Source organism: Pseudonaja textilis, chromosome 13 (genome assembly GCF_049901715.1).
Source record: "Pseudonaja textilis isolate UNSWEBS1 chromosome 13, rPseTex1.2, whole genome shotgun sequence".
Classification (NCBI taxonomy): domain Eukaryota; kingdom Metazoa; phylum Chordata; class Lepidosauria; order Squamata; family Elapidae; genus Pseudonaja; species Pseudonaja textilis.
Genome location: NC_142002.1, coordinates 7962164 through 7986833, shown reverse-complemented (window position 1 = coordinate 7986833; position 24670 = coordinate 7962164). Strand labels below are relative to the sequence as shown.

Here is a 24670-nt window from a genome sequence, read left to right as displayed (position 1 = left end):
ATCTCAATCTCACTTAGAAGAAAAATCCTTCAAAATGTTTGAGGGGTCAAAGAACTGAAACTCTCACACAATGATACAATTGCCACATAGATAGGAATTTTTTTTAAGTGGCCTAAAACTGAAAACTTTCCTTGCATTTAAAAAAAATTATATTTCTGCTATCTAAAAGTTTCTAGCCTTCAAAATACTAGAAATTTCTGGATGTTGTTAAATGATCTCCTAAGTGGACTCCAAAAAACTACAGTTCTTCAAGAATGTTTCGTTCTATAGATAGAATAGAACATCAGATCTACCGATACTAGCATTTACATAGACAGGCCTCAGCAAATCTGGCTTATGACAGATTTATTGCAAATAAATTACTGTAGCAGAGGAAGAATTCAAGTTGGACAGTTCCGGTAATTGATTGCAACAGAATGAACTAGTGAAGAGCCCACAGGCACAAATGAAATAAATGAACATAAATTTACCGTATCTTCCTTCTCCTGCTTGTGCTATAATCACAATGAACCACACAGCAGTTATGAAGTGGATTTGAATAGAATGATATCACAAATAAAATAGCAATAATAGGATTATTATTGCATCTCGAGATGGAATAAGATACAGGATTCCTGACACTAACCTTGATCTATTGGAAGTCCTAGCCACAGTGAAACAGTAGTTTGCTTGCATTTTTTTCCCTGCAACCAAGAAGGCTAGACATTTATTTTAAAGAAAACAATAACAAACTGAAGATATTTCAGAGCCCTAATGAGCCTGCATATATGAAAATTGGATGGTTTTTTTCTCCTTCCCAAGTTACAACCGTACATTTTCAGATATATACATATATCCACACAGGTGAATATATTGACGGGAAAAAAATCCAGAAGAATACTTACTTTCATTTTGACCTTGGCACAACTAGCCACATTCTCTTTGCAGCTTTTATGGACAATGGCACTACAATCTGGGGAAAACAAAGAGGACATCTTTAATGTGTAGCCAACGAGAAAGTCAGCCGTCATACAGGGTTCATATACCCATTCATTGCATCTCATCATTCATAACTGCAACTTCCCCAAATGGAAATAACGATGAAGATAGATACTTTTTCCTAGACTTACTTTGAGCTCCCTTAAATTTTTCTTTGCAATCTTTAAAACTTAAAAAAAAAGAATCCACAGCATGAGCCAAGTCCTATAAATTCTTGATCAGATTTCCATCGATACTTTCTTTATAACAGGCAGTGGTCAGCTCTTGCATCCAGAATAAAAAAGAGATAGCTGAAAAGCTTATTTAAAAGTCATAAGAGTGAGCAACCTTCCCTCTTCTCCCCAAAATATGCATTTGGAAATATGCATTTGGAAATATCCATAGTTGGGAGGTCATTCTAATCTCCTAAAGGAAGTTGTTCCCCAAAGCAGGGGCCACTGTGGAAAAAAAACTATCTTCTAGTCCTTGCCAGCCAATACTCTTTGGCTGATGGGATTTGTAATTTCTAATCCTAGCCATCCTCTTCAACTGCATTTGCAAGCTTAGCCCCAATTAGTCAGCAAGCATCTCAAGCACCATTTCAACTTGTAAGATTGCAATACTGTCCAATGCCATCGAGGGGGTACCCCTGTCAAGAGGAAAGCAAATTGCTCTGGACTCTTCCTATAGTTGTGTGGTTGGGCAATAAGAAAACATGTGATAGGATGACCTTTAATGCTCACTCTTATTTTTGCCTTAGTCAATACTAGTGAACTGGCAAGTTCAGGTTCCCAAAACAGGAATTTCTCCTTGAAGGTAACATGATTCCGTTTCAGTTTTCTAAACCTGAAGTGGCACATATGGAGGGGAAATGCTTCATTGAGTCATTACCAATTATCCAGAAACACAAATCGCATTTAATGCATAACACTGCTTAAACAGAATATACAGAGAGATTGTTTCAGAATTCAACTGATAAATTCTGTTAATAACCAGGAAAGGTCAAAATTCTTTAACAGGATTGTACAAGGAACTTCCACCATCTTTTCTGCATACGCTGATTTGGCCCAGAAGTCACTACTGGCAGTAACAATAATAGTAATGTCAAGTGTATTTTACTAGAACATGAATGGAATATGAAAACATTTTGGGCATATTTTTCACTTTTCAGTTGGTCAATTCAAATTGGTCAGCCATTGTTCCAGATTCTCCTACCATTGTCATCTCTCCTGGCATCAAAAGGGCAAGCAACGATGGTAATTTTATGCACATAATTATTTTCAGAAATGTATTCTATTTCCTATTCATTCCAGTGCACAAAGCGGGGGGTGGGGAAATTACTCACTTGCACAGACGAATGAATCTTTGTTGAAGGGCTTGAGACAGTGGTAGCAACTGACGGGACCCACAGTTGAGATGACACTGAAGAGATGTCCATTTAGTATCTTGTTGTCTTTGTCTTTTTCCTTGGAGTCTTTATCACGTTCCTTCAGTTTCTCTTTCTCTTTCTCCTAAAAAAAAGAAGTGCATGGAGGACATTCATAACATAAAATAAAGTGTGTGTGTGTGTAAAAATGATGTTCTTTCATGTGCAAGGTAGCATGTATTCAGGGACATCATCATCAAGAAATGAGCTCCATATGCCAAAGATGCAAGCAGTTGTCCTTCAATTTAATGTTCAGCAAGTCAACTGTGAGTCATTGGCTGCAGACACCCCGGGGCAACGCTCACATTGCTTTGAATCAGTCCTCATCACCTAGGCTATCAATATGTAGGAACATAATAAACTATCTTATCCTGAGTCAGAACTGTAGCTCGGAATTATGTGGCAGCAGACATCCAGGGTTTCAGGCAAGAATTTTTCCTACCCTTGAGAAACCACCTGCGAGTTCACACCATGAGTTCTATCACCAGATTTTATGAACTTCTAGAAGAGATTGTTCTACTTTGATGTGAGAACTGAGCTCTACAGGAAGGTGGGTTCTGTAAATGCAAAACTTTGCGGTTAGTGCCGGGAAGAAGGAAGCCTATTTTGATTTTGCTCCTGCATACTCTTAAAACTATAGCATCCGAGACAAGATAGCTCCCTCTATTCTTCTAAATTACTCTTTCAATCAAGAAAGTTAAAAATCTAACATTAAAACCAACGTACTGCAAAGGAAGTTTCCTATAAAGAGTGAAGGTATGCAGTGGCTCAGTGGCTAAGATGCTGAGCTTGTTGATCAGAAAGGTTGGCAGTTCGGCGGTTCAAATCCCTAGCACCATGTAACAGAGTGAGCTCCCATTACTTGTCCCAGCTTCTGCCAACAAGTTCGAAAGCATGTAAAAAAAAATGCAAGTAGAAAAATAGGGACCACTTTGGTGGGAAGGGAACAGCGTTCCATGCCCCCTTTGGCATTTAGTCATGCTGGCCACAAGACCACGGAGATGTCTTCGGACAGCGCTGGTTCTTTGGCTTTGTAACGGAGATGAGCACCGCCCCCTAGAGTCAGAAACAACTAGCACGTATATGCGAGGGGAATCCTTACCATAATGTAATAATATTATCCACAGACAGAGGAAGGTGGAACTTCAAGAAAAACATCAGCCTACTTGGAATGAGTTAAAATGCTGTTTGGAGATGCTACACTGTATATCAGTAGCACTGATTTCATTGTTGTAAAGTTAGATTTTTTTTTCCCCAGTAAAAGCAAAAAAAATTGGACCTCCCTAAAATTGCCAAGGTCAAGGAGGAATTCTGGTTGTTGTTGCTGGTAAAGTGATTCAAAATAAGTAGTTCATGGCAACTATGAATTATGCAACACCCCCTTACAAATAATATTCATTACAGGAGCATACACGTAAACATTAAATTGGAAAAACAGTATTTCAGGGCAAGAAGCTTGCCCTGAAATACCTCCAAGAAGATTTCATGTCCAGATAGGTGGGGATTGCAACTTTAAAAATTCCCCTGTAGCTCAGCTACAGATCAGGTTGGCAGGTAAGGCCTAGGAATTGCAATCCGCAGACAATGAAGAGATTAAGATCAGCTTAAAGATGGCTGAAGGAGGGGCAAGAATCCTCCCTTCAATCCATCTCAGTCTGTGTTTTCCAAGTCATGATCTGGAAACTCCTAGATTTTCTTCAGCAGGTTCAAAATAATACTTGAATCTTCCAACTTTGGACCAATGGAAGGGCTGAGGTCCATCTCCTTATTATGCTCACTCTATTATTTTTATGGTCAAATTAGCACTTCAAAAAAGGAACTGACCTCAGGACCACACTTTGTTTAGGATCCCACTCCTATTTGCATGGGGATTACAAAAATGATCAGTTGCAGCCATAGCAATAGCACTTTTACAGCCCTCTCTAAGTGCTTTACAGAGTCAGCCTATTGCCCCCAACAATCTGGATTCCCATTTTGCCCACCTCGGAAGGATGGAAGGCTGAGTCAACCTTGAGCCTGGTGAGATTCAGACTGCCAAACTGCAGGCAGCCAGCAGCCAGCAGAAGTAGCCGGCAGTACTGCACTCTAACCACCGCACCACCACAGCTCAGTCACCTTCATAAACAACTGCTGGCCCTTCTATAACAATCACCAACACCCTGCATTTTTGAGGAGTGGGGGTCTCTTTCAATCAGTGTTGACTCCCTTGATTTCAGAAGTGATTTGTCCTAGCTCACTTCTTCCTAGGACTGACCTTGGATGAGTATCCCCCCCACCCAAAAAAAAAGATGAGACTAAAACTCCCGTTTCTAGACTGTTGCCTTCACCCCCTAAAGCCTGCCTATCTATCTATCTATCTATCTATCTATCTATCTATCTATCTATCTATCTATCTATCTATCTATCTATCTATCATCTATCTATCTTTTTAAACACATGGTGAAAGCAAGCAGTCATATGGTTAATGTAGGATAGTTGAAGATGGCAAGGATAAAAAAAAAAAAGACAGCTGTTGCAATTCTGCTGACGAGGAAAGGCTGAGTCCCTTGGGTAATACATGCAAATACAAGTAAAATGGTATGTAGGATTGCGCTCTCTCTCTCTCTCTCTTTTTTCTCTCGGCAGAAGGCAAGGCCCATCAGAGGCTGAACACATACCTACAGCTCTGACTGTAGCCCCTCAGGGAAGTCTCATTGGCTTTCCTGGCATGCATTTCAGAAACGAAAAAAACAACATGGGGCAGTCACCCGTGTTGCAACTGACCAGTCTAAAGCTGCTTTAACATCCACTCTATTTTGACTCTTGCACACCATTTTCTTCCCCTAGCATTCCTGAGTTTTCAAAGCCATAGTTTCTCAGAAGAACAACCCAAGCAGACAGCAAGTACGGAGAGCTGGTTGGTAAGCAGTAAAGCTGAGAATGGCCGGAAATAACTTTAGCAGAACAGGACTGAATCTGGCACTATTTCTTAGCTAGCAACCATTGAAATTTGCATCCCTTCCAATTATGTGCGAGTTATTCAACAGAAGCTTGGTTGGCCATCAGGACTTAGAGAGTAAAGCACTGTAAAGTGGTATTTAAGTCTAAGTGCTATTGCTATGGCTGCAACTGATCATTTTTGTAATCCTCATGCAAATAGGAGTGGGATCCTAAACAAAATGTGGTCCTGAGGTCAGTTCCTTTTTTGAAGTGCTAATTTGACCATAAAAATAATAGAGCATCTATTCTAGAAAGGACCGAGTTGAAGCAATAGCTTCAAATAGCTGTAGCAAGCTGACAGACAATATCCAGTATTAGAGATATTCAAAAGACTATATCTCAAAAATAATCCCTACCAATTATGCAAAAGTCATTCAAGAGGGACTTTGTTGAGTGACGACCATAATACTCTAGAAATGACATGATATTTCAAAAATAGCACTTGATTCTCCCTCTTACAAGCCATCTTTGATACTATGGGGAATCTAACTCTTCAAAATCTTTGAGATTTTGAGAAACATTCACCTCAAAGTTATCCTCCTATATTAAGGATCTTGAGCCTAGTTCTCCTCGTGGAAATGCCCACAGACAGACCACTAATGTGTAGAAAGTACATGACCAAATGTTGCCTTCCATACAATGAAATTCAGCCCAGTAAAATCAACGTAATATTGAAAAAAAACCCAGCTAAATGCTCATGCTTTTATTGCCATTAGCAGTTTTTGACATGTGCATCGGGATCTAAACCTCATACAGCTTAGAGCAACATGTTTCATCCAGTGAGACTTTATGCACCCTTGAGAAAGCCTTCAATGCCCTAAATAGTTTCCCAATTAATATACGCAGCTTGATGACTAAAGCACAAAATAGAATGTCTTTTCTTAAAAAAAAAAAAGAAACCAAAAAACGTCAGCCATGACTTTAATTGCTTCATACCCAGTTCTAAGTCATTGACCAGCTGACTAAGCTGCAACTGGCAGGATTGACATATGTTGCTATGTCCTGAACCACAGCTGATATCACAGGTTCATACAATCTTAAACTAAAACATTACAATTTAATATCTCTGTGCCTAATGTAGAAATGGAGTTTGAATCCTTGGTCCCTATCAAGCTCCCTGTTTTCCCTACTATCATTTTTTTCTTCCTAATATTATTTCTTTTCTTTTCTTTCTTTTTTATTTAAAACAATGACAAGACATAGCACTTAGCAATAGCACTTAGAATTATAAGCCGCTTCACAGGGCTTTACTCTAAGTGGTTTACAAAGTCAGCATATTTCCCCCAACGATCTGGGCCCTTATTTTACCGACCTTGGGAGGATGGAAGGCTGAATCAACCTAGCCTGTCAGGATCGAACTCCTGACAGTGAGCAGAGTTAACCTGCAGTACTGCATTCTAACCACTGCACCACCAGGGCTCTTATAGCATGGCTCGCAATTTCCAACTCTGGGACTCTCAATGATCATATCATACTCAGACAGCATAGAAAATCATAGCAATAAGTAACCCCAATATCAGTAGCTGAGAAAGTCCAGGAAAAAACAAACTAACAAAACTAATAGGTCAACCATTCCATAAGAGGTCTACTTCCATTCAACAGAAGACACAAGCTGTAGTCATCATGGGTCAAGATGGAAGCCATATGAATATCAGGGGGAAACTATTCCAGAGAGCAAGAAGAGAAGACCCATTTCTTGAATGCCATCAGATAATAATTTAATGGATGTAACTTGGAACATAAACATGCAAGTAAAATGGTGGACATCTGACACCTCACTTGCCATCTTGAGGAATTTAGGATTGGCCTCCTGATGACAACCATAACATATTCTCAACATCCCAGGGACAAATAAAAGTCTGTGATCTCAGTATCTAAAAACAGTGTGTGGTTTATCAACATCCCCAGGTGCCAAGATGATCTTCAGAGATATTTTTTTAGGTTATGTCCTCCAGTTTTTTGCTTTTCTCCATTTCTTTTCTTTCTCTTCTTCAATTTTATCGGGCCTGTTCCCAAATCCTTTTGGACAATTCTTTTCCAGAAACTGTCATAAAAATATTTCTACCCACATCTCCCCAGAAGCAAGCATTTTTGCACATCCCTTTATCCTAGAAATGTCCCATCATAAAACAGCTTTCCCTGAACATGGTGTATTTTTGTACCTCACGTTCACTAATGTGCATATTTTAATACAGAATTTTTCTTTATGAGGTATTTCTTCAGTTGAACAAATTCATGTTTTGGAGTGGGGTGTATTAGCAATGTGGTATACGCATATTGAGAAATGCAAAAGGTCTTAAGACTGCATTAATATGGGGAACCTACTCCATTTCATCTTTCTAAGGTGATGCATGAATTTCATTACTGTGAGAACAATCAACCAGAGGAAGAGCTTGCCTTCAGAAGTTGTCGGTACTCCATTACTGGAAGCTTTCAAAAAGAGACTGGACAGCCATTTATCTGAAATGGTATAGGGCCTCCTTCTCTAGCAGGAGGTTGGAATAGTCTCTTCCAACTCTATTATTCTATGCTTTATGTTAAAATCTTCTTCAAAAATGTCCTCCTATTTATGAAACTTGTGTTTCATCTGTTTTTCTCTCCCTTTTAAATGTTGATATATTTTGAGCCTTTTTTAACAGAAAATTCTGGGGCCTGAGAATGTCCCATCTCCAGGTTGTGTTAAGAACCATTCACTGTGACATCTTTCTTAGCTGCTGTGTATTTTGTAGTTTTGATGGAAATTTGTTTTTAATTCATTTTAAGATGGCTTGCAAGACAGAGTCACTTGCTGAGATGGGCAGCCACCCAAACTGAATACAGTAAGGAAGACATCTGTCAGGGACAAAGTGGGAAAAACATGTTAGGTTGACTCTGAGTTAGAATTTTCTTTTACTTTACTTCAAATATCTGCATTAGACTAGGATGCTAGTGTTTCTCTGCTTTGACAAATCCTTTCTATGCTCTTTTATTATTTTTACTGTTTTCAAAATGCTGTCTTTGTCAACCGCTCAAGGGTCTCTGATAATCAGGTAGCTTAAAAATCTAATAAATAGTAAGGATAATCAGTGCAATCTGACTAGTAGGAGAACAGAAGATTGATCAATATAAAGGAGATTACTGTGCCCTGAGAACAAAGCTGTGTGAATGCAAAGCATATTAACTCTATCACTTCCTTTTGATGTCTACATGCATAAAAATACTTGGCTGCTTCATTTGAAACTTAATCTTCTCACTCAAGAAAACAGTCATACAACAACTTATTTCTAGCTCTCTGGCCATCCTTTTGCCCAGTAACAGGAATTTACTACTGACATTTTGAAGAAAATGTTCTTACTTTGAAGAAAAACATTGTCTAAGTGTTTTGATTTGATTAGTTTGATTAGAAAGACAGAGAGCTACCATAAGCAGATTGAGTCAGAAAACAGGAAATGGTGTTTCATGGGTGCAAAAAAGTACAAACAACTATAAAGACTGGGGAAAAAAACCCACAGTGCCCTATAATTTGGAGTTTAACGAACCACAATTTGTTATATGTAAGAGTTATATAGAAATGAACCTTCTCCAAACTGAGAAGGATAGCAGAGCAGCATATTGCCAAACTGGAATGAAAAAACAAGGGTGGGAGACCGTCCAGCCTAGACTTCTCACCAACATCTTAGCATCAACTGATACAATCCAGACTAATCAATCAGGCCTTTCCTGACCACCACTGGGGCTGCCACCACTAATCCTCACTACCCAAGCCAAGATAGAAGTTTACCTCCGAATGGAAACGTCCGATCAGTTTCACTGTTATATGGGGCACGTCCGAAAACCGATGCCATTTGAGGGACATGCTGCCCAATGTCGGTGCAAGACAATCCACCCGATATCTATCCATCCATCATGTTAGAGATAAAACAAACCCCAAACACCGATCCTGTTCAGCTGCTCAGCCTGGTGTCATAAAAGGAAGTCAGAAACAAGTTGAGCAAGAGAGAAGGCAGAGGGGAGGAGAGAAGGAAGAGCTGCTTCTTCTGAGCTTCCTCAAAGAACAGATTAACCCTTCAGGCACTGGAGGTGTCAGAGCTGAAGCTCCCTTGGGATACCCAAGGGACCCAAGAGACTTGGGGGACACTTGGGAAACAACACATGGAGGCGCCGAAGATATTTTTTCTCTGATCTCTTTGCTAATTGGCATTTTCAAGTATTGAATGCTAAAGCAGAAGAGGCTGTGATGGTTCATGCTTGCCTTCCTGGTGAGAGATTCATTTATATGACTTAAACATCTGTGTTTTTAAGGCGGCAGAAGTACTAGCAGAGTTAGAAACTTCCTGTTTTGCTTCCTCTTTCAATATTTTTTTTCTATCTATTTTAGACAAATATGGGAAAAAAAGAGAAGGCGAGGAAAGTTAAATACCCTCCACACATCTAAGAAAAACCTGTATGCAACAATTTAAGGTGAAAAATCTCCTTTGCAGGTGAGAAAGGTAAACTCCATCCTAATCCCGAAACACTGAGAATGGAAAACCTTTGGATCTACAGCAGAATCCAGAAATAGGGAAGAGAGAGGTGCCAGTCAAAAATAGAAGTTGGCAGACAAAGTTCTCCTGAAGCCAAGATTGGGACAAAGCCGGTTTTCTGAGACATAGCTAGGTTTGTCATTCCAGTGCTCTTCCCTTGGAGATACACTGACATTGCAATCTTCAGCCAATCTATCTTTATTACGGTCAATGGCCCTTGCCAAAGGGGCACAATCTCAGCTCATACGGTATTTTTTGTATCAACCTTTTGCAATTTTCAAAATCCTGGGTTAACCTTCTGGGATTTGAGCCTCAGCACATATGGACACATCAGTATGTGGATCATCATCTTGAGGGCACTGCTGCCCAATGGCTAAAATCATCCCAAGGATATTGCTGCCCAATGGCTAAGCGATCTACATATCTGGTCATAGCTTAGCCACTTCAGTAACTGCTCATACGTAATTTAATCTTATTCATCATTTTATTCATCACTTGTATTGTACGTCTTTAAAATAATTCACTGTACTGGCGTTTTATATTTTGATACACATTTTATATGCTGATTTTGTGAATTCTATGCACTAGTACTGTATTCAGTAATGCCATATGAAATAAATAAAAAGTATGTAGATGTCTATATGTGTCTATATCAGGGGCATCAAACTCAATGCCTGTGGGTCGAATCCAACCCTTACGGTGCTTAGATCTGGCCCGCACGGCCGACCTGAAAATCATGAAAGACCAGCCAGTAGTGCCTGGCCAGCCAAAGGGCTCCTGAGCTCCATTTTCACTGGCAAAGGGTTGCAGGAGGCCATCACAGCCAAAAATAGAATTCAGGAGCCCATTTTTGTTGGCAGAGTGCTCGGGCTGCCTCAGGTGCCCCCAACACGAGTGATGCTGAGCTGACCACACCCATCCCAGCCCCCCAAGGTCAAACACAACCTTGATGCGGTCCCAATGAAGTCGAGTTTGACACCTCTGGTCTATATTATACTATACTGTATCGTATATTATGGGGCCCAAGACAATTCCTCTTCAATGCGGAAGCAAAAAGGTTGGATAACAATACATATTTCTCTTCATTCTTTAAGTGGTTGAAAAGTCGTGCCATCAGAGACTGAAAGGAGACTGTACGTCTAAAAGACCGTGTCCTGAAGATTATTTGTTCTGGTTTATTGAATGTTCTCTCCAAAATAATAATGCACCCAAATCAAGTAAAATGGGGAGCTGCATAGGATAGGATGCTTTGAAATGGAGACAATTGTTGTTCAGGCTATTTGATCTATCCACAGACAGAGGAACTTCAAAACACTCATAAAATTTAAAAGGGTGCCCACAAGCGGTGAGTTTCCCTTGCACAATTGTCAAGCGGTGTTGTAACCATTCCAAAAAAAAAGGATGCTACGTCAAAACAGATTTCTTCAAAACTGGTGTTCCACAATGACATACAAGTCCATCAAATAAACTATCCGATTTTATTAAGAATTTGACAGACTGGGTTTTTATTGGGAGCTGCCCAGGGTTTGTTGGAAGGATGGGTGGCTATATAAATACCTGAAATAAATAAAAAAAAGAAACAAATAAAATAAACTTTCCCCTTAAGAATTTGCCTTCCTTTTTAGAAATGAGAGATGAAGAGTAGCTCCAGTTTTTGAATATTAAGGAAAAGCAGGAGATTTCTGGCTAACATGCAAAAGTCAGAACTGAATGAAGCTCCTTTGCATTTTAATCTGAGTATCCAAAGAGTTCTTTGGCCGATTTTGTTTTTAAATATAAAGATGGCCTCTATAATGATGAATGAAAGATCACAATAAAAGTATGCTACTTTTCCAGAAGCTTTTTTTCTAATAAGTTGCAATGCTGTTTATAATCACTGCAAGGAGAAGAAATATCTTTTCATAAACAAGATTCCAATTCTAGCTGTGCAATCATAGTGAATAGGAAACATTTACCTCTACCAAAGAAGAAGTACTGGAATATTGCAATGGTCTGGTTTTTTAAACTTCTAAAGCATTCTTGCCAAACAGAATTTTCCTCCCACCATTTCTCAGAAGAACAAGCTACTTTCAGCTCACTCGTGACACTTCATGTTCTGAACAGGTACAAAACACACAAAATGAAGTCAAAGGATCTACAGAAAATCCTTTTTTCCATTGATCTTCACTAAAGCACTGTGTTGGCTGTAACTTGGCTAGGTCAAGACACCTGCCTCCTCATACAATTTATAATACAGTGAGGGTTGCACACTGGACGCCCTGATTTGATGTGTGCAATTTACACAATCCTTATCAGTCCCCTGGTGATCTAATGACCTCATTTTGCAAATGTTGCAAATTGACCCAACTCATGATACAAAGGATGAGGGAGTCCAAATGCCAGCAGTCACCCTCCAAACCCCCAAATGACCACTTAAACCAGGGGTGGGCTTCAAAATTTTTAGAAAGGGGCTCTCTTATCTGGTTGCTGGGTGGGCGTGGCCATGGTGGGTGGGGAGGGGAGTTTTTGCCCTCCCCGGGCTCTGGAGGCCTTACTTGAGCTTCTGGGAGGGCTAAAACGGCCTTCCCAGGCTCTGGAGGCTCTTTGAAAGCTGGAAATGGGGTCATTTCTGGCCTTCCTGAACTTCCGGGAGGCCTGTTTTTTGCCCTCCCTGAGTCTCCGCACGTGCCTTGCACTTACCTTCATCCAAAACGGGCCCTGTGGGGACTCCTGGGTGGGGAGGGGAGGGATGGGCGGGACGGGGCCAGCCAGGAGTGGGATTTGGGGGTCCTCCCGAAACTGCACAGAATCTTAGCTGGAGCCTCTCCTGCACCCCTGCGAACCCCCAGCAGCCCAACCCTGACTTAAACCAAAGAAACTTGCAGTAAGCACCAACAGTGTTGTATGCAGAAGAACTGTAGACTCTCCCCAGAAAGAGGATATTGCATGCTGAACTTTTGGGATAACATAGGTCTTTTGTCCCTGGTTTCTGCTGCTAGATTTCAGATTTTGGTTTTTTAAAAAAGCAAAACTGTTCCCCCAAATTTGCCCATTCTGATATCATCTCAAAAAAGTTGATTTCAAAGTAGGACAGATCCAGAGTTGAAGTCTCAGTTTAAACATTACTGCTAGTCAAGATAAACAGTAATAGACCATACTGATAAGATTGGGTTCAGATAAGAGGCTAAATCATAGCACTATTTGTTTGTTGTTAGAGTCATATGTTAACACAGCCAACAGCAGTTTGCTTAATAAATCATGTTTATATAAACCAAGGCTCAGAGAAACCAATCTATTACTTTAGGAATTGCTTATGTGCATCTTTGAGCCGCCAGTAGAATCCATGTTTGCATTAGATCTTACAGGATGTTCTGAACTTGATGTAAAAAAAGACCAGATGCATATGTGTATATTGTGTATGTTGTTCCAGGACACCACAATATTAGTGTTAGCAAGTGACTGTCACCAACCTTATGGTGGACTCTAAATCTCATTCTGGAAGAATTTCAAAATGTTAATAGCCTAGAAAGTTGTCCCTGGGTAAGGACCAAGAACCTTAACGGGTTTTTTTAATAATGAACTTGGTTGAATGTTGAGATTTTCTAGGTCTTTTTATTTCATTAGCTAATACCCAATTTGAAATAATTTGCAGGAAATGAAGGTCAGACTGTAGAACAAGAGATTCATTTAGGTTTCCATTTTATGTGTTTCTAATATAAGACAACAATCTTGTTTAAACCAGGTTGGCTTCTTTATTAGCAAAGCACAGACATGTTGCTTTCATTGAACAAAGTTGTATGTAGGTAAATGTTTTTATATCCCTTTATCTGATTCTTAAAAATTGTTTGTATATGCGTATGTTTTCTGGATATTTTTGAGGGGTAGCTTAGGGAGAACTAGAGTTAATGAATAGAAGGTTTGAAAAAATAATCCAATTTCCTTCAAAATTGTCTGAAAAAAGAGAGGGAGGAGCAAGGGTAGCCCAAATCTTTACCACATTCCTTATTTCTCAGTCATGTTGTCATTAGCATGGCTGCAGTTGGAAGGAAAACGTTCCTAGTTATTTTTACGTGAGAATCTCTTCCTTTCCTGGACAGTCATCTCCTTACCAATGGGTTTAAAGCAGGATGGGTTTGAGAATCACCAAGACAAACATAATGGTCACAATATAATCCCTCATCGTCAAAGCACCAGTCTTGGAAGCACAACCCCTGGGCCTACTTACTTTGCTCTTTTTACTGCTGGACATTTTATTCCTGAGGTAGCTGAATGTACGGCTGACTTTCGTTCCACTTTTGCCTTCCAAATCTTTTCTGGAGGGGCTGGAGGGTGGGAAACTGCCACTCTCCTCACTGATGCTAAAAGCCAAGAGATAAAACATGTCACACAATGCGCAAGAAGGGTGGTCACTGATGCTAAAAGCCAAGACATAAAACATGTCACACAATGAGCAAGAACGGTGGTGCACTCATCCGTTGCAAGTTGGAGACAAAGCATTTTCATTTGAACCTGCCTACAGTGCCTAGGGATGGGGTGGCTCAGTGGCTAAGATGCTGAGCTTGTCAATCAGAAAGACTGGCAGTTCGGCGGTTGGAATCCCTAGCACCGTGTAATGGAGTGAGCTGTTACTTGTCCCAGCTTCTGCCAACCTAGCAGTTCGAAAGCATGTAAAATGCAAGTAGAAAAATAGGGACCACTTTGGTGGGAAGGTAACAGCGTTCCGTGCGCCTTCGGCGTTTAGTCATGCTGGCCACATGATCACGGAGATGTCTTCGGACAGCGCTGGCTCCTGGGCTTTGTAATGGAGATGAGCACCGCCCCCTAGAGCCCGAAATGACTAGCACATATGTGCGAGGGGAACCTTTATCTTTAGGGAGCAGTTAAAGTTACAGAAACAATTTTAAGGAGAAAGGACCAAACTTTGCTTCAAGCCAAATGTTTCCCACCCACCTCCAAAGATAAATTCAGTCTTCATATTCTCAAAAAACCCGCCACTGAATTGAAAATTTGAATGTATCATAGGAAGGAATTACTGCCTGCAGAACAAATGTTCTTAATTTTAAGTATAATTAAGTCATGTCAAAGTCATTTTACCCAATTTTCAGAATATGGTCTCTTACATGCCTCTTAAAGATTGAAACCCAAAACCAGTAAATTTGACAAGCTTTTTGACCACAGTTCAGAGATATGTAGATTTAATTTTTCAATCAGTTGATAACTGGGCCAATTTTTTTTTGTAGTAAAATCAATCTTTTTTTAAAAAAAAAAACCCACCATCACCACCAATAGTCTTTGTTTAAATTCTTGTTGAATTCAAGAAAGGAACAAACTATATTTAGAATACGTTTAAGAGATAAAAAGTTCACCTTTGACTCAAGGAGCTGCTGAAGGATCGAGTGCCTGCGAAAATACACAGAGAAAGAATTACAGTTAAAAATCCTTCAAAATCAAATCATGTATAGTAATACGTGTATATAATTTTATTAAAACATATGTTCTAGTATGACAGTGCCAGATGATGCTTGATTCTGAATCTGCCCAATACATTTTAGCAGGATAATAGTTGACTACGATATCTAGAAGTCCATACTCTTTATCAAGATTATAAATGAGCAATTATGTTGATTTCCTCCTCTCTTTTTAGGAAGATAGTTATTTTGAGAACCAGCTGATGGGACCAGGACCACATCTAAAGTCAATACATCAGAATCTTCTCAAATTAGTGTCCCTGGTCATTTCAGACAATCCATGAAAAAGAACAAGTATGAACATGGTTCAAAATCTAAACAGTTTCCTTCACATTCCCCAGCAAAAATAGATTTGAGAAAGCTGTCAAGTAGGAACAAGCATGCATTACATCCTCTCGCTTGAATTAGTAGCTGGAACATTTATGATAATCGCTGGGGGACAGTCTGCAAGCTGAAGCCAGCAATGCTCAAGACTTGAGTATGGAAGATATCCTTGTCAGTTTTATACCCAGGCAGAAGGGTTGGAGATCACACTAAGGCCTTTGCAAAAGCCAAAAGAAACACGCTTTAAGGAGTTGCCTTGGTTACTTTCTGGTAAGAAATTCAGCCTGAAGGATTCATGTGGCACTTTTAAGCTGTCTGAATCTGAAGAGAAGTTATCACCTGTAGATGTTCAAGCAACACATTGTGATGCACACAGAGACACAATCCACAGGACTATGCCCATCTCTTTGAAATTAATTTATAGTTGTTCCATTTGCTTAAAAGGTTTAGGTTACTGTAGGTAGGTTCATGATGTGCCACATAAATTGAAATTTCGGGCCTTCAAATTATACCATATTGGAACAATTTTCAAATAATCCCCCAATGGCAAATCCTTTGCTACTTTAAATCATTCCAAACTATTAAAGGCAACCTTGACTATTCCTTGACCATAAATGACCATATATTCCTTGCTTTACATTTACAGTAGGGTTTTTTTTTTTTTTAAAAAAAAGTTTCCTCACAATCTGGCATCAAAAAGAAAAGATAACAAGAATACAGGATTTTACCTTGTTGCCATTAGATGAAGGCAATGTTTAAATAGTGATTTAAAAGGATTGCTTTAGAAAAATCTCTCACTGGAAAACAACTAACATGTCCCATAATTTTAGGGACATAATTTGTTCTAACTATTTCAGGTTTTAACCACCTCCAATAATGAGCTTATCTCCTGATTAAAATCTCCTTTTCACATATATTTCCTAAGAAAAGGTACTATCCAACAACATTTTTTTTCCAGGATAAGTTGCAGAAATATTATGTTGACCTTCTAATATTTCTGAATTTACACATTTCATAAAAGTGCTTTCTTTTTTTTTCCTGAACCCCTGTTTATGTAAAATAATCTAAGGGTAACTTAGTCTATAGCAAAATTTAACATTTTTGAACCTAAGCAAGTACGGAGAATCTCAACAACGTGGAGTCCAAGTGGGAGATCCTACATGCAAATAAACAAATAAAATATGATACGTCAAATTTGTGGCCATAACATCGGTTCCTACACATGAAGTCTATAGACCATAACATTCCTTATTGACCCAGGGGCCAAATGAAGAAAAGGAAGCTTAGAAAAACCTTGTAGGCTAAATTCATCAGCAGGAAAGTAAGCTGAAAAGCACTTTGGCTAGAATTTGCAAGCAGCAGTGAAGACAAGTAGAGACAGCAAGCCATTCAGCTAAGACTGAACCACTAGCATTTGCATTCGACGAAGCCATGCAAGAGTCTAAGCTTCTCCACAGAGCACTAAGCAAATGCCAGCATCATTTTGCCCCAACAAGAGTACTTACTCTCCAACTTCTCCTCCTCATCACTGGAAGAAGAGTCAACAGAAAAGACAGTTTTAGACTTAGGAATGAGAGGAGAGATGCTGAAGGAGAAGAAAACTCGTCTAGATGGCTGAATCCGTCCTTGTGCTGAAAAGTGGGTTAATGGCAGAGGTTAGAGCATGGCGTTTCGACACCGACAACAGACAACAACAAAGAAAAAGGAAGAACGGCCACAGAGAGACCAAGAAGAAAGCAAAAGGCATATTACAAAGCAAAGGGCTGCAGCAGCCAAAGCAGAGAAGTGTGTGTGTGTGTTTTTAAAGGGAGGAGAAGAAAAGGGAGGTTTCATTGTATGCAAAAAAAAAAAAATGCTACAGGCAGTCCTCAACTTAGTTAGAGACCATTCAAAGTTACGCCACTGAAAATAAGTGACTTTAGGGCCGTTTTTCACACTTAGGACCGCTGCAGCATTCCCAAGGTCACATGATTTACATTTAGACACTTGGCAACTGGTTCATCTTTATGACGGTTGCAGCATCACAAAGTGATCCTCTTTTACAACCTTCTTTTACAACCTTTTACAACATCGATTTTGGGCTCAGTTGTGGTGCTAAGTCGAGCGCTACTTGTATTGATTTCCGACAGTTTCCCTACAAGGCTTCCATCATTACACTGTAAATTGGAGACGTGTCTCTTTTCAGTAATCTAAGTACTAGCCAAAAAGAACAAACAAACTCCAGCCTCCAACCACCACAACCCCTTTCGCCAGTTTGAGCAGACACTCTAACAAGCTTATGTGTCACTGGAAGAGAGTACACAAGATTGACTTCGTGGGATAGACATCAGAGGTGGTATTCAGCAGGTTTTGCCCAGTTCTGGAGAACCGGTCGTGGAAAATTTGAGTAGTTCGGAGAACCAGCAAATACCACCTCTGACTGGCCCCGCCCCCATCTCTTCTCTGCCTCACACTGAGTCCCAGCTGACTGGCTGGGTCATCTTTTGTTGCCCTGCACAGGAGAACGGAGCTGGAAAGCAGGTTAGCTGGGTAGGAAAGGAATGGGATTTTGCAGTGTCCTTCCCCTGCCACACCCACCAAGCCACACCATGCCCACCAAGCCATGCCCACAGAATCATTAGTAAAAAAAAATTTTGAATCCCACCACTGATAGACATGATGTGTTTATCTCTATGACAAAATGTCTCAATCTGAGCTCCCTTTGAGTGTTCCCTCCTTCCTCAAGAAGCCATTGTTAGACCCAACCGCCCTGGATAGTTTTCACACAGTTTCCAATCTTCCCTCTTTATGGAAAGCTGAGAAGACGGTCAGGTTGCAGTTGGGAGAGGATTCTGGAGGAAGTGGACTATTTGGGCCCTATTCAGTTAGACTGGAAATTGGGACAACTTTGATTGGACTTACTGAAGTCTTACAGAAATGGGGCTTCCTGAATTTCTCAGTGCATTTCTATTCCACTTGACCACGATAAACTTCTGAGTGAGGGTTAAGAATGTAATTGGCTGGCAGTGGTTGCCCTCCTTTCTCTACCATGGTTCCCCCCAAATAAGACCCTGTGTTATATTTTTTTGCCACCAAAAAAGGCACCAGGTCTTATTTTGGGGGGATGCCATCCACTGACAAACTTCACTTGCGTGTGTTGCCCCGGCTTCCTTTTTGCTTTCAGAGGCTTCCAGGAACTTCTTCTTCTGCAGCCAGCAAGGCTTTCCTGAAGGCCTCTGTAGCTGATAACAGAGCCCCAGGTCGGTCTGCATAAGAAATGGGCTGGCAAGGCAGGTGTCGGGGTGTGCGAGGCCTGGCTACAACTGTCCAAAGGTAAGTAATAGGGCAGCTCCACACACACCCCATCCCCACCTAGCTTAATTTTTACCCATGTCCTCTGGAGTGGGCAGGATCTTAATTAGGGCTTATTTTGGGGATAGGTTTATATTGGGTGCAGGTGTAAAAACTAAACTAGGACTTACTTTCAGGGTAGGTTGTATTTTGGGGGAAACAGGGTAGTTCTAGCCAGTATTGGACAGGAGGGATAGATCAGGCCCAAAGACTCTGATCTGTGGGACATCTTCAAGGTTCAACTTTTCTTTCCTCTCCACTGTCTCCCTGGTTTCCTTCTCCTTTTTCAAGCATTCTTTTAAAAGCTGAATTTTCTCAAAGATCTGGGCTTCAGGAGTACATTGAAAGAATTTGAGGGAGCGGGAGAGAGAGATTCCATGATGGATGTTATTTTTTATTCCTGGAGTTGTTTTGCATTTATGGTTTTGTTTTTTTTAATTTTGAAAGTTCCTTGCATCATCTGGAGTGCAATAATCTATAAATTCAGCCATCGCATTATCACGCTCTAACAATTCTTGAAGTGCTGAACTCCCTATAACCTCTTCAAGGTATCTTCCAACTTTTTTTCTTCTGTTGCATATCTTAGAAGCACAATTCAGGTGTGAAAAGCTGTGCTGTCAAGAGCAGTTTGAAATTGCAACACACTCCTAAAAAAATCGGTGTGCCTTATTTCACCTTGATGAAGTAGTCTGTCTTCCTTTTCCTCCCATTTTCTTATTTGCATTGACAAGATAATTAACAAAATAAACTTCCATGTAGAAAAAGTATTTGCCTTAAATCTGATGCAAGCTTTACAAACTTTTTCAATGGCCTGATGAGGTGTGCAACCTTCACTCGATATAGTTAGGGGCAACATATTTAAAGTTTGGAGTAGTTTGAGCAGCTGCAATCCAGAGACCTCACCATTCCCATGGATCTAGTAGCCAAGAAAATATTGTGATTTTGTTCTGTTGTTTAATTCATGTGAATATGTGCAACAGGCATGTCTTATATGCACTGTATCTGGAAGGAACTGACACGCTAAGATCTGAAAAAGTTCTCTATAGCTTTGGGGGTGAGGACAGGAGGAAGAGTAGAGACAGTTTTTAGCTGGCCAAATATTGTCCATTCCTTGTTGTGCTGTAAGCCTTCCAGTAAGTAGCATGGGTGGGTTTTAGCTTCACAACTATGACCACCAAGAAGATTTGTCCAAGAGACTGATTTGTCAAGATGACTGAACAACATTTATGGGTCCAAAGGGTTTGTATCCGGGAAGATAATACAATTCCATGAAGAACAATTGCAGGAATTGGGTATGTCTAGTTTTAGGAAAAGAAGGACTAGAGTGACACAATAACAGTGTTCCTGTATTTGAGGGGCTGCCACAGAGAAGTGGGGGCCAACCTATTCTCCAAAGTATCTGAAGGCAGGATAAGAAGCAATGGATGGAAATTAACCAAGGAGAGATCCAACTTAGAACTAAGAGGAATTTCCTGACAGTTGGAACAATTAATCAGTGGAATGGTTTGCCTCCAGAAGTTGTGAATGCTCCATCACTGGAGGTTTTTCAGAAGAGATTGGACAACCATTTTTCTGAAATGGTATAGAGTTTGCTACCTGAGCGGGGAGTTAAACTAGAAGACCTCCAAGGTCCCTCCCAACTCTGTTATTCTTAAATTCTTAAGAATAATTTCACAATTTTTTAAAGTATTGCAATATAGACAAGTGCTAAAATCAAATAATGATGAAATAGGTGCAAGAACAGAACCATTTGAGGGATCTCTTGTGTACTGGAACATGACTAAAAGGTCTGGGCTAAAAGGTCAATAGCTTTTCTACGACTTTAGAGCAATTTTACTATGACCATCCAGAAGTCAAAAGGTTGAGAAGGAAGGAAGGAAGGAAGGAAGGAAGGAAGGAAGGAAGGAAGGAAGGAAGGAAGGAAGGAAGGAAGGAAGGAAGGAAGGAAGGAAGGAAGGAAGAAGGAAGGAAGGAAGGAAGGCAGGCCAAACCAATCTCCATGAAAACGATCAATATGAAGTCTACAGAGGGGAAACTTTCTCAGTAAACTACACCAAGTCAAGACTTGATTCTTATTTCAGTATTTTTCAAAGTCTAATATAATAGGAACTCACTTTTATATGTGTCACTAAGAGTGAGCTGGACTGTCATATGCATTTTCTTAAATAAATAAATGTGCTCTCAGATGGGGCACCATTATTTCTGTAGGACTTCCCAGCAAATTGGATTATACTTATACTTTTACACTTACCCTACTTTTACTTCTGTTGAAAAAGTATACAGTAATTTAAATTCCTAAGTTTAATTTAGTTTACTTTGTCATTGCACCACGTACAACAAAATTATATACCATTTTCAGTATACATAGTCAATTCATAAAATACTTTTTTGGTCTTTTTAGAGTTGCCAACAGAAAGGGAGGGGGGAGCAGTGCAGCAGCTTGCAAAACTAAAACTGCATTCCATAAATGTTTTTAAAGATAGTAACTAGGTGACCGAAATTTCTGCTGCACAAAATTCTAACTGGATAACATGATTGATGATTCCTGGCTATGGATGTGTCTCATTGGAGAATATGAATTACGATATACCCAGGCGGTGGGGGGAAAATCAGGGTCAAGGATGACAATGAATTATGTGTCTCAGAGTCGGCTGCACCCAGGCAGTGCCAGCATGTTTTGGAAGTTTGTTTAGAGACTCGTGATTTAAATTGGGGTAACTGCCAGAATCCTGACATATACATTATGACTATGAAAATAAACACAAACACACATCCTTCATATTCTGTACATTGAATTGAAAATGCCTGCTATTGCATTCATATTGCACTATACAGTAGAATTCAATAGAGTTACTGCCCTGGGATAGAAGCTCTTTTTTACAGCCATATTTGTCCTTGTTTTTATTGTCCTGTACTGTCTGCCAGATGGTATTAGTTCAAAAAAAAGGGAGGGGCGTGCCCCAGGATGAGATGGATCTAAAGAGTGTATTCCAGGTAGTGCCTTGCATTTCAAATGTAGTATTAAGGAGGGAGGCACGACTATCTAAAGCTGAAACAGGTACATGGTGATAGTACAAAGTAGTGATGATGGATGATGGCTTTATTCATAGAATAACAGTCTTGGTGAATGCAAGCAGCCCCAAACCCACACTTATCAGAAGGCCAATTTGTTCTCCTCCCACCTTCTGCCCTTTGGGATTCTTTGCGTGATCTCCAGTTCATGTTGGTCCTTTTTGTCTGAAAAAAAGAGGCTCACTGCCAAACAAAGCTCTGGACAGAGACGCTCTCCATGTTTATTTTTCCCAGAACATCTATGATACCAACGTGAGCTTCAAAGGTAATCTTGCAAGTGAAGACCACACTAGGGCCAATCATGCTCCCTTATAGCAGAATAAGAGAATTGGAAGGGACTTTGGAGGTCTTCTAATCCAACCCTTTGCTCAGGTAGGAAACCCTATACCATTTCAGACAAATGGTCGTCCAATCTCTTCTTAAAATCCTCCAGTGTTGAAGCACCCATAGCTTCATTTTATTTTATTTTATATGGTATAATCTTTCTTTAGTTCCAAAAACATTCTCAAAGATCCATCTCATCCCGGGCACCCTTTTTTTTTTTTAACTATTACCATCTGGCAGACGGTACAAGACAATAAAAACAAGGATAAATAGGCTAAAAAAACAGCTTCTATCCCAGGGCAAATATTGAATTCTACTGGATAGTGCAATATTAATGCAATATCGGGCTTTCAATTCAATTGTATAGAAAGTGAAGGATGTCTTTTGCTTTATTTTTATAGTTGTAATGTACACCAAAGATGGCATTTAATTCCGTTGTATGAGGTGCAATGACAATAAAGTAAATTAATTAAAATGACAAAATCTGAAAGTCGGGTGAGGAAAGCAAAGCATGAACAAAGGGAAAATTTCTGGGGAAACTGATAACCACAAATACAGTTCTGGTCTAGACTAATTGTTCTATTCACCTTAATGTATCCTGAGTTTAATTGGAACAGAAGCACAGAATGCCTCTTCTGGTGTTTTACCCACATCTATAAACATTCACTGTTATTTACTAAAAAAAAATTTTTTTAACCTGCATATATAGTACTCCTACAGTTTAGCTAAATTGATACTTTTTAATGATGCAAATATTTCTGTTTCGCTGTACTGTTATCTGCAGAGCTCACACTCCACTCTGAAATCTGATCAGATAAAAAAGAATATCAGCAACGCTTTAAGGAAACAAAAATATAACATTAACTTTAGCCGATGATAATCTGGGGCAGCTTTAGGCACCCTCTAGTACTTTGAGCCTCCACTTAAGCCATGTTGCATATTAAATTATTAAAATATTAAAATTGCATTTTTCATTTGCACAGCACTGTTTTGTGAATCCATTTCTTTCCTTGCTATTAATCTGAGCTGCGGTACAGATCCCTTTGGAAAAGAGTGCAAATTTGGAGGAAAGCATTTGCAAAACGTTTTCCTATAATTAAGAGAAAATAATCCGTTTCTCAAAGAAGGCTGGTTTTCAAGTCCCTTTCCCTTTTCTTAGCCACTTAGAAAAAAACAAGAGCAGCGCAATTGGTCCTTTGCTGCATACGTGAGCCCATCCTGTGTGTGGATATGCCTTTAATGAGGGCCTTCAGAAGGAGGAGGAAAATTAGTACATTCTGGTCACCGAAGATGAAGTGTCTATTTTCATGGATGGACAAGTGTTTTGGTTACTATTGCTAAGGGAGAAGCAAAAACGAGTCAACATCTTTATGAGTCACGGGTCTTGAGAAGCTAAGCCAGATCTTCCAAAAAGGTTTGCTTGTTAGAAGAGACTTTCTTAGTGGCAAACTCCCAAACCAGAGAGGCTTCTCTCCAAGAAGAAAAAAAACAATGAGTTTCTTATATACGCAGAGTGCTTCGGAGTACTCCACATTTATGGCAAAAATAAAATGTGTATAAAATAAAAGGTGGACTGGGGGTGACATGAAAGCAATCTTCCAGTATTTAAGAGGCTGCCACAAAAATGAGGGGGTCAATTTATTTTCCAAAGCACCAGAAGGCAACATAAAAAGAACAATGGATGGAAACTGATCAAGGAGAGAAGCAACCTGGAATTAAGGAGAAACTTCCTAACAGTGAAGACAATTAACCAATGGAATATCTTGCTTCCAGAAGTTGTGGGTGTTTCATCACTGGAGGCTTTTAAGAACAGACTGGACAGCCACTTATCTGAAATGGTATAAGGGTCTCCTGATTGAGAAGAAGGTTGGACTAGAAAAACTCTAATGCCTTTGTTTTATTTTGTTAGTTTGTTTCAAAGATAAAGGTTCCCCTTGCACATACGTGCTAGCTGTTCCGGCTCTAGGGAGCGGTGTTCATCTCCGGTACAAAGCCGAAGAGCCAGCGCTGTCCGATGACGTCTCCGTGGTCAAGTGGCTGGCATGACTAAATCCTGAAGGCGCACGGAATGCTGTTACCTTCCCACCAAGGTGGCCCCTATTTTTCTACTTGCATTTTTTACCTGCTTTTGAACTCCTAGGTTGGCAGAAGCTGGGACAAGTAATGGGAGCTCACTCCGTTATGCGGCGCTAGGGATTTGAACCACCGAACTGCCGATCTTTCTCATTGACAAGCTCAGCGTCTTAGCCACTGAGCCACCGCATCCCCCTTTGTTTTACTGTTTTGTATTTTATTTTCTATGATAAAAA

General features: G+C 39.9%; 1 protein-coding gene across 9 annotated transcripts in view; it reads right to left on the bottom strand.

Annotated features, from left to right (window-relative positions):
• Window positions 1-24670, bottom strand: part of AKAP13 (A-kinase anchoring protein 13) — a 285438-nt gene that overhangs the window by 29854 nt on the left and 230914 nt on the right. For 7 of the 9 annotated variants that reach the window (XM_087941338.1, XM_026709286.2, XM_026709289.2 and 4 more), the window contains 4 exons: window positions 15210-15243; window positions 14069-14201; window positions 2303-2468; window positions 885-952 (listed from right to left, as the gene is read on the bottom strand). In XM_087941338.1, the coding sequence (XP_087797464.1) occupies window positions 885-952; window positions 2303-2468; window positions 14069-14201; window positions 15210-15243 (401 nt within the window). Of the gene's footprint in view, window positions 1-884; window positions 953-2302; window positions 2469-14068; window positions 14202-15209; window positions 15244-17140; window positions 17267-24670 lie in introns of all 9 variants that reach the window. The other 2 variants (XM_087941336.1, XM_087941335.1) reach the window with 1 other exon arrangement.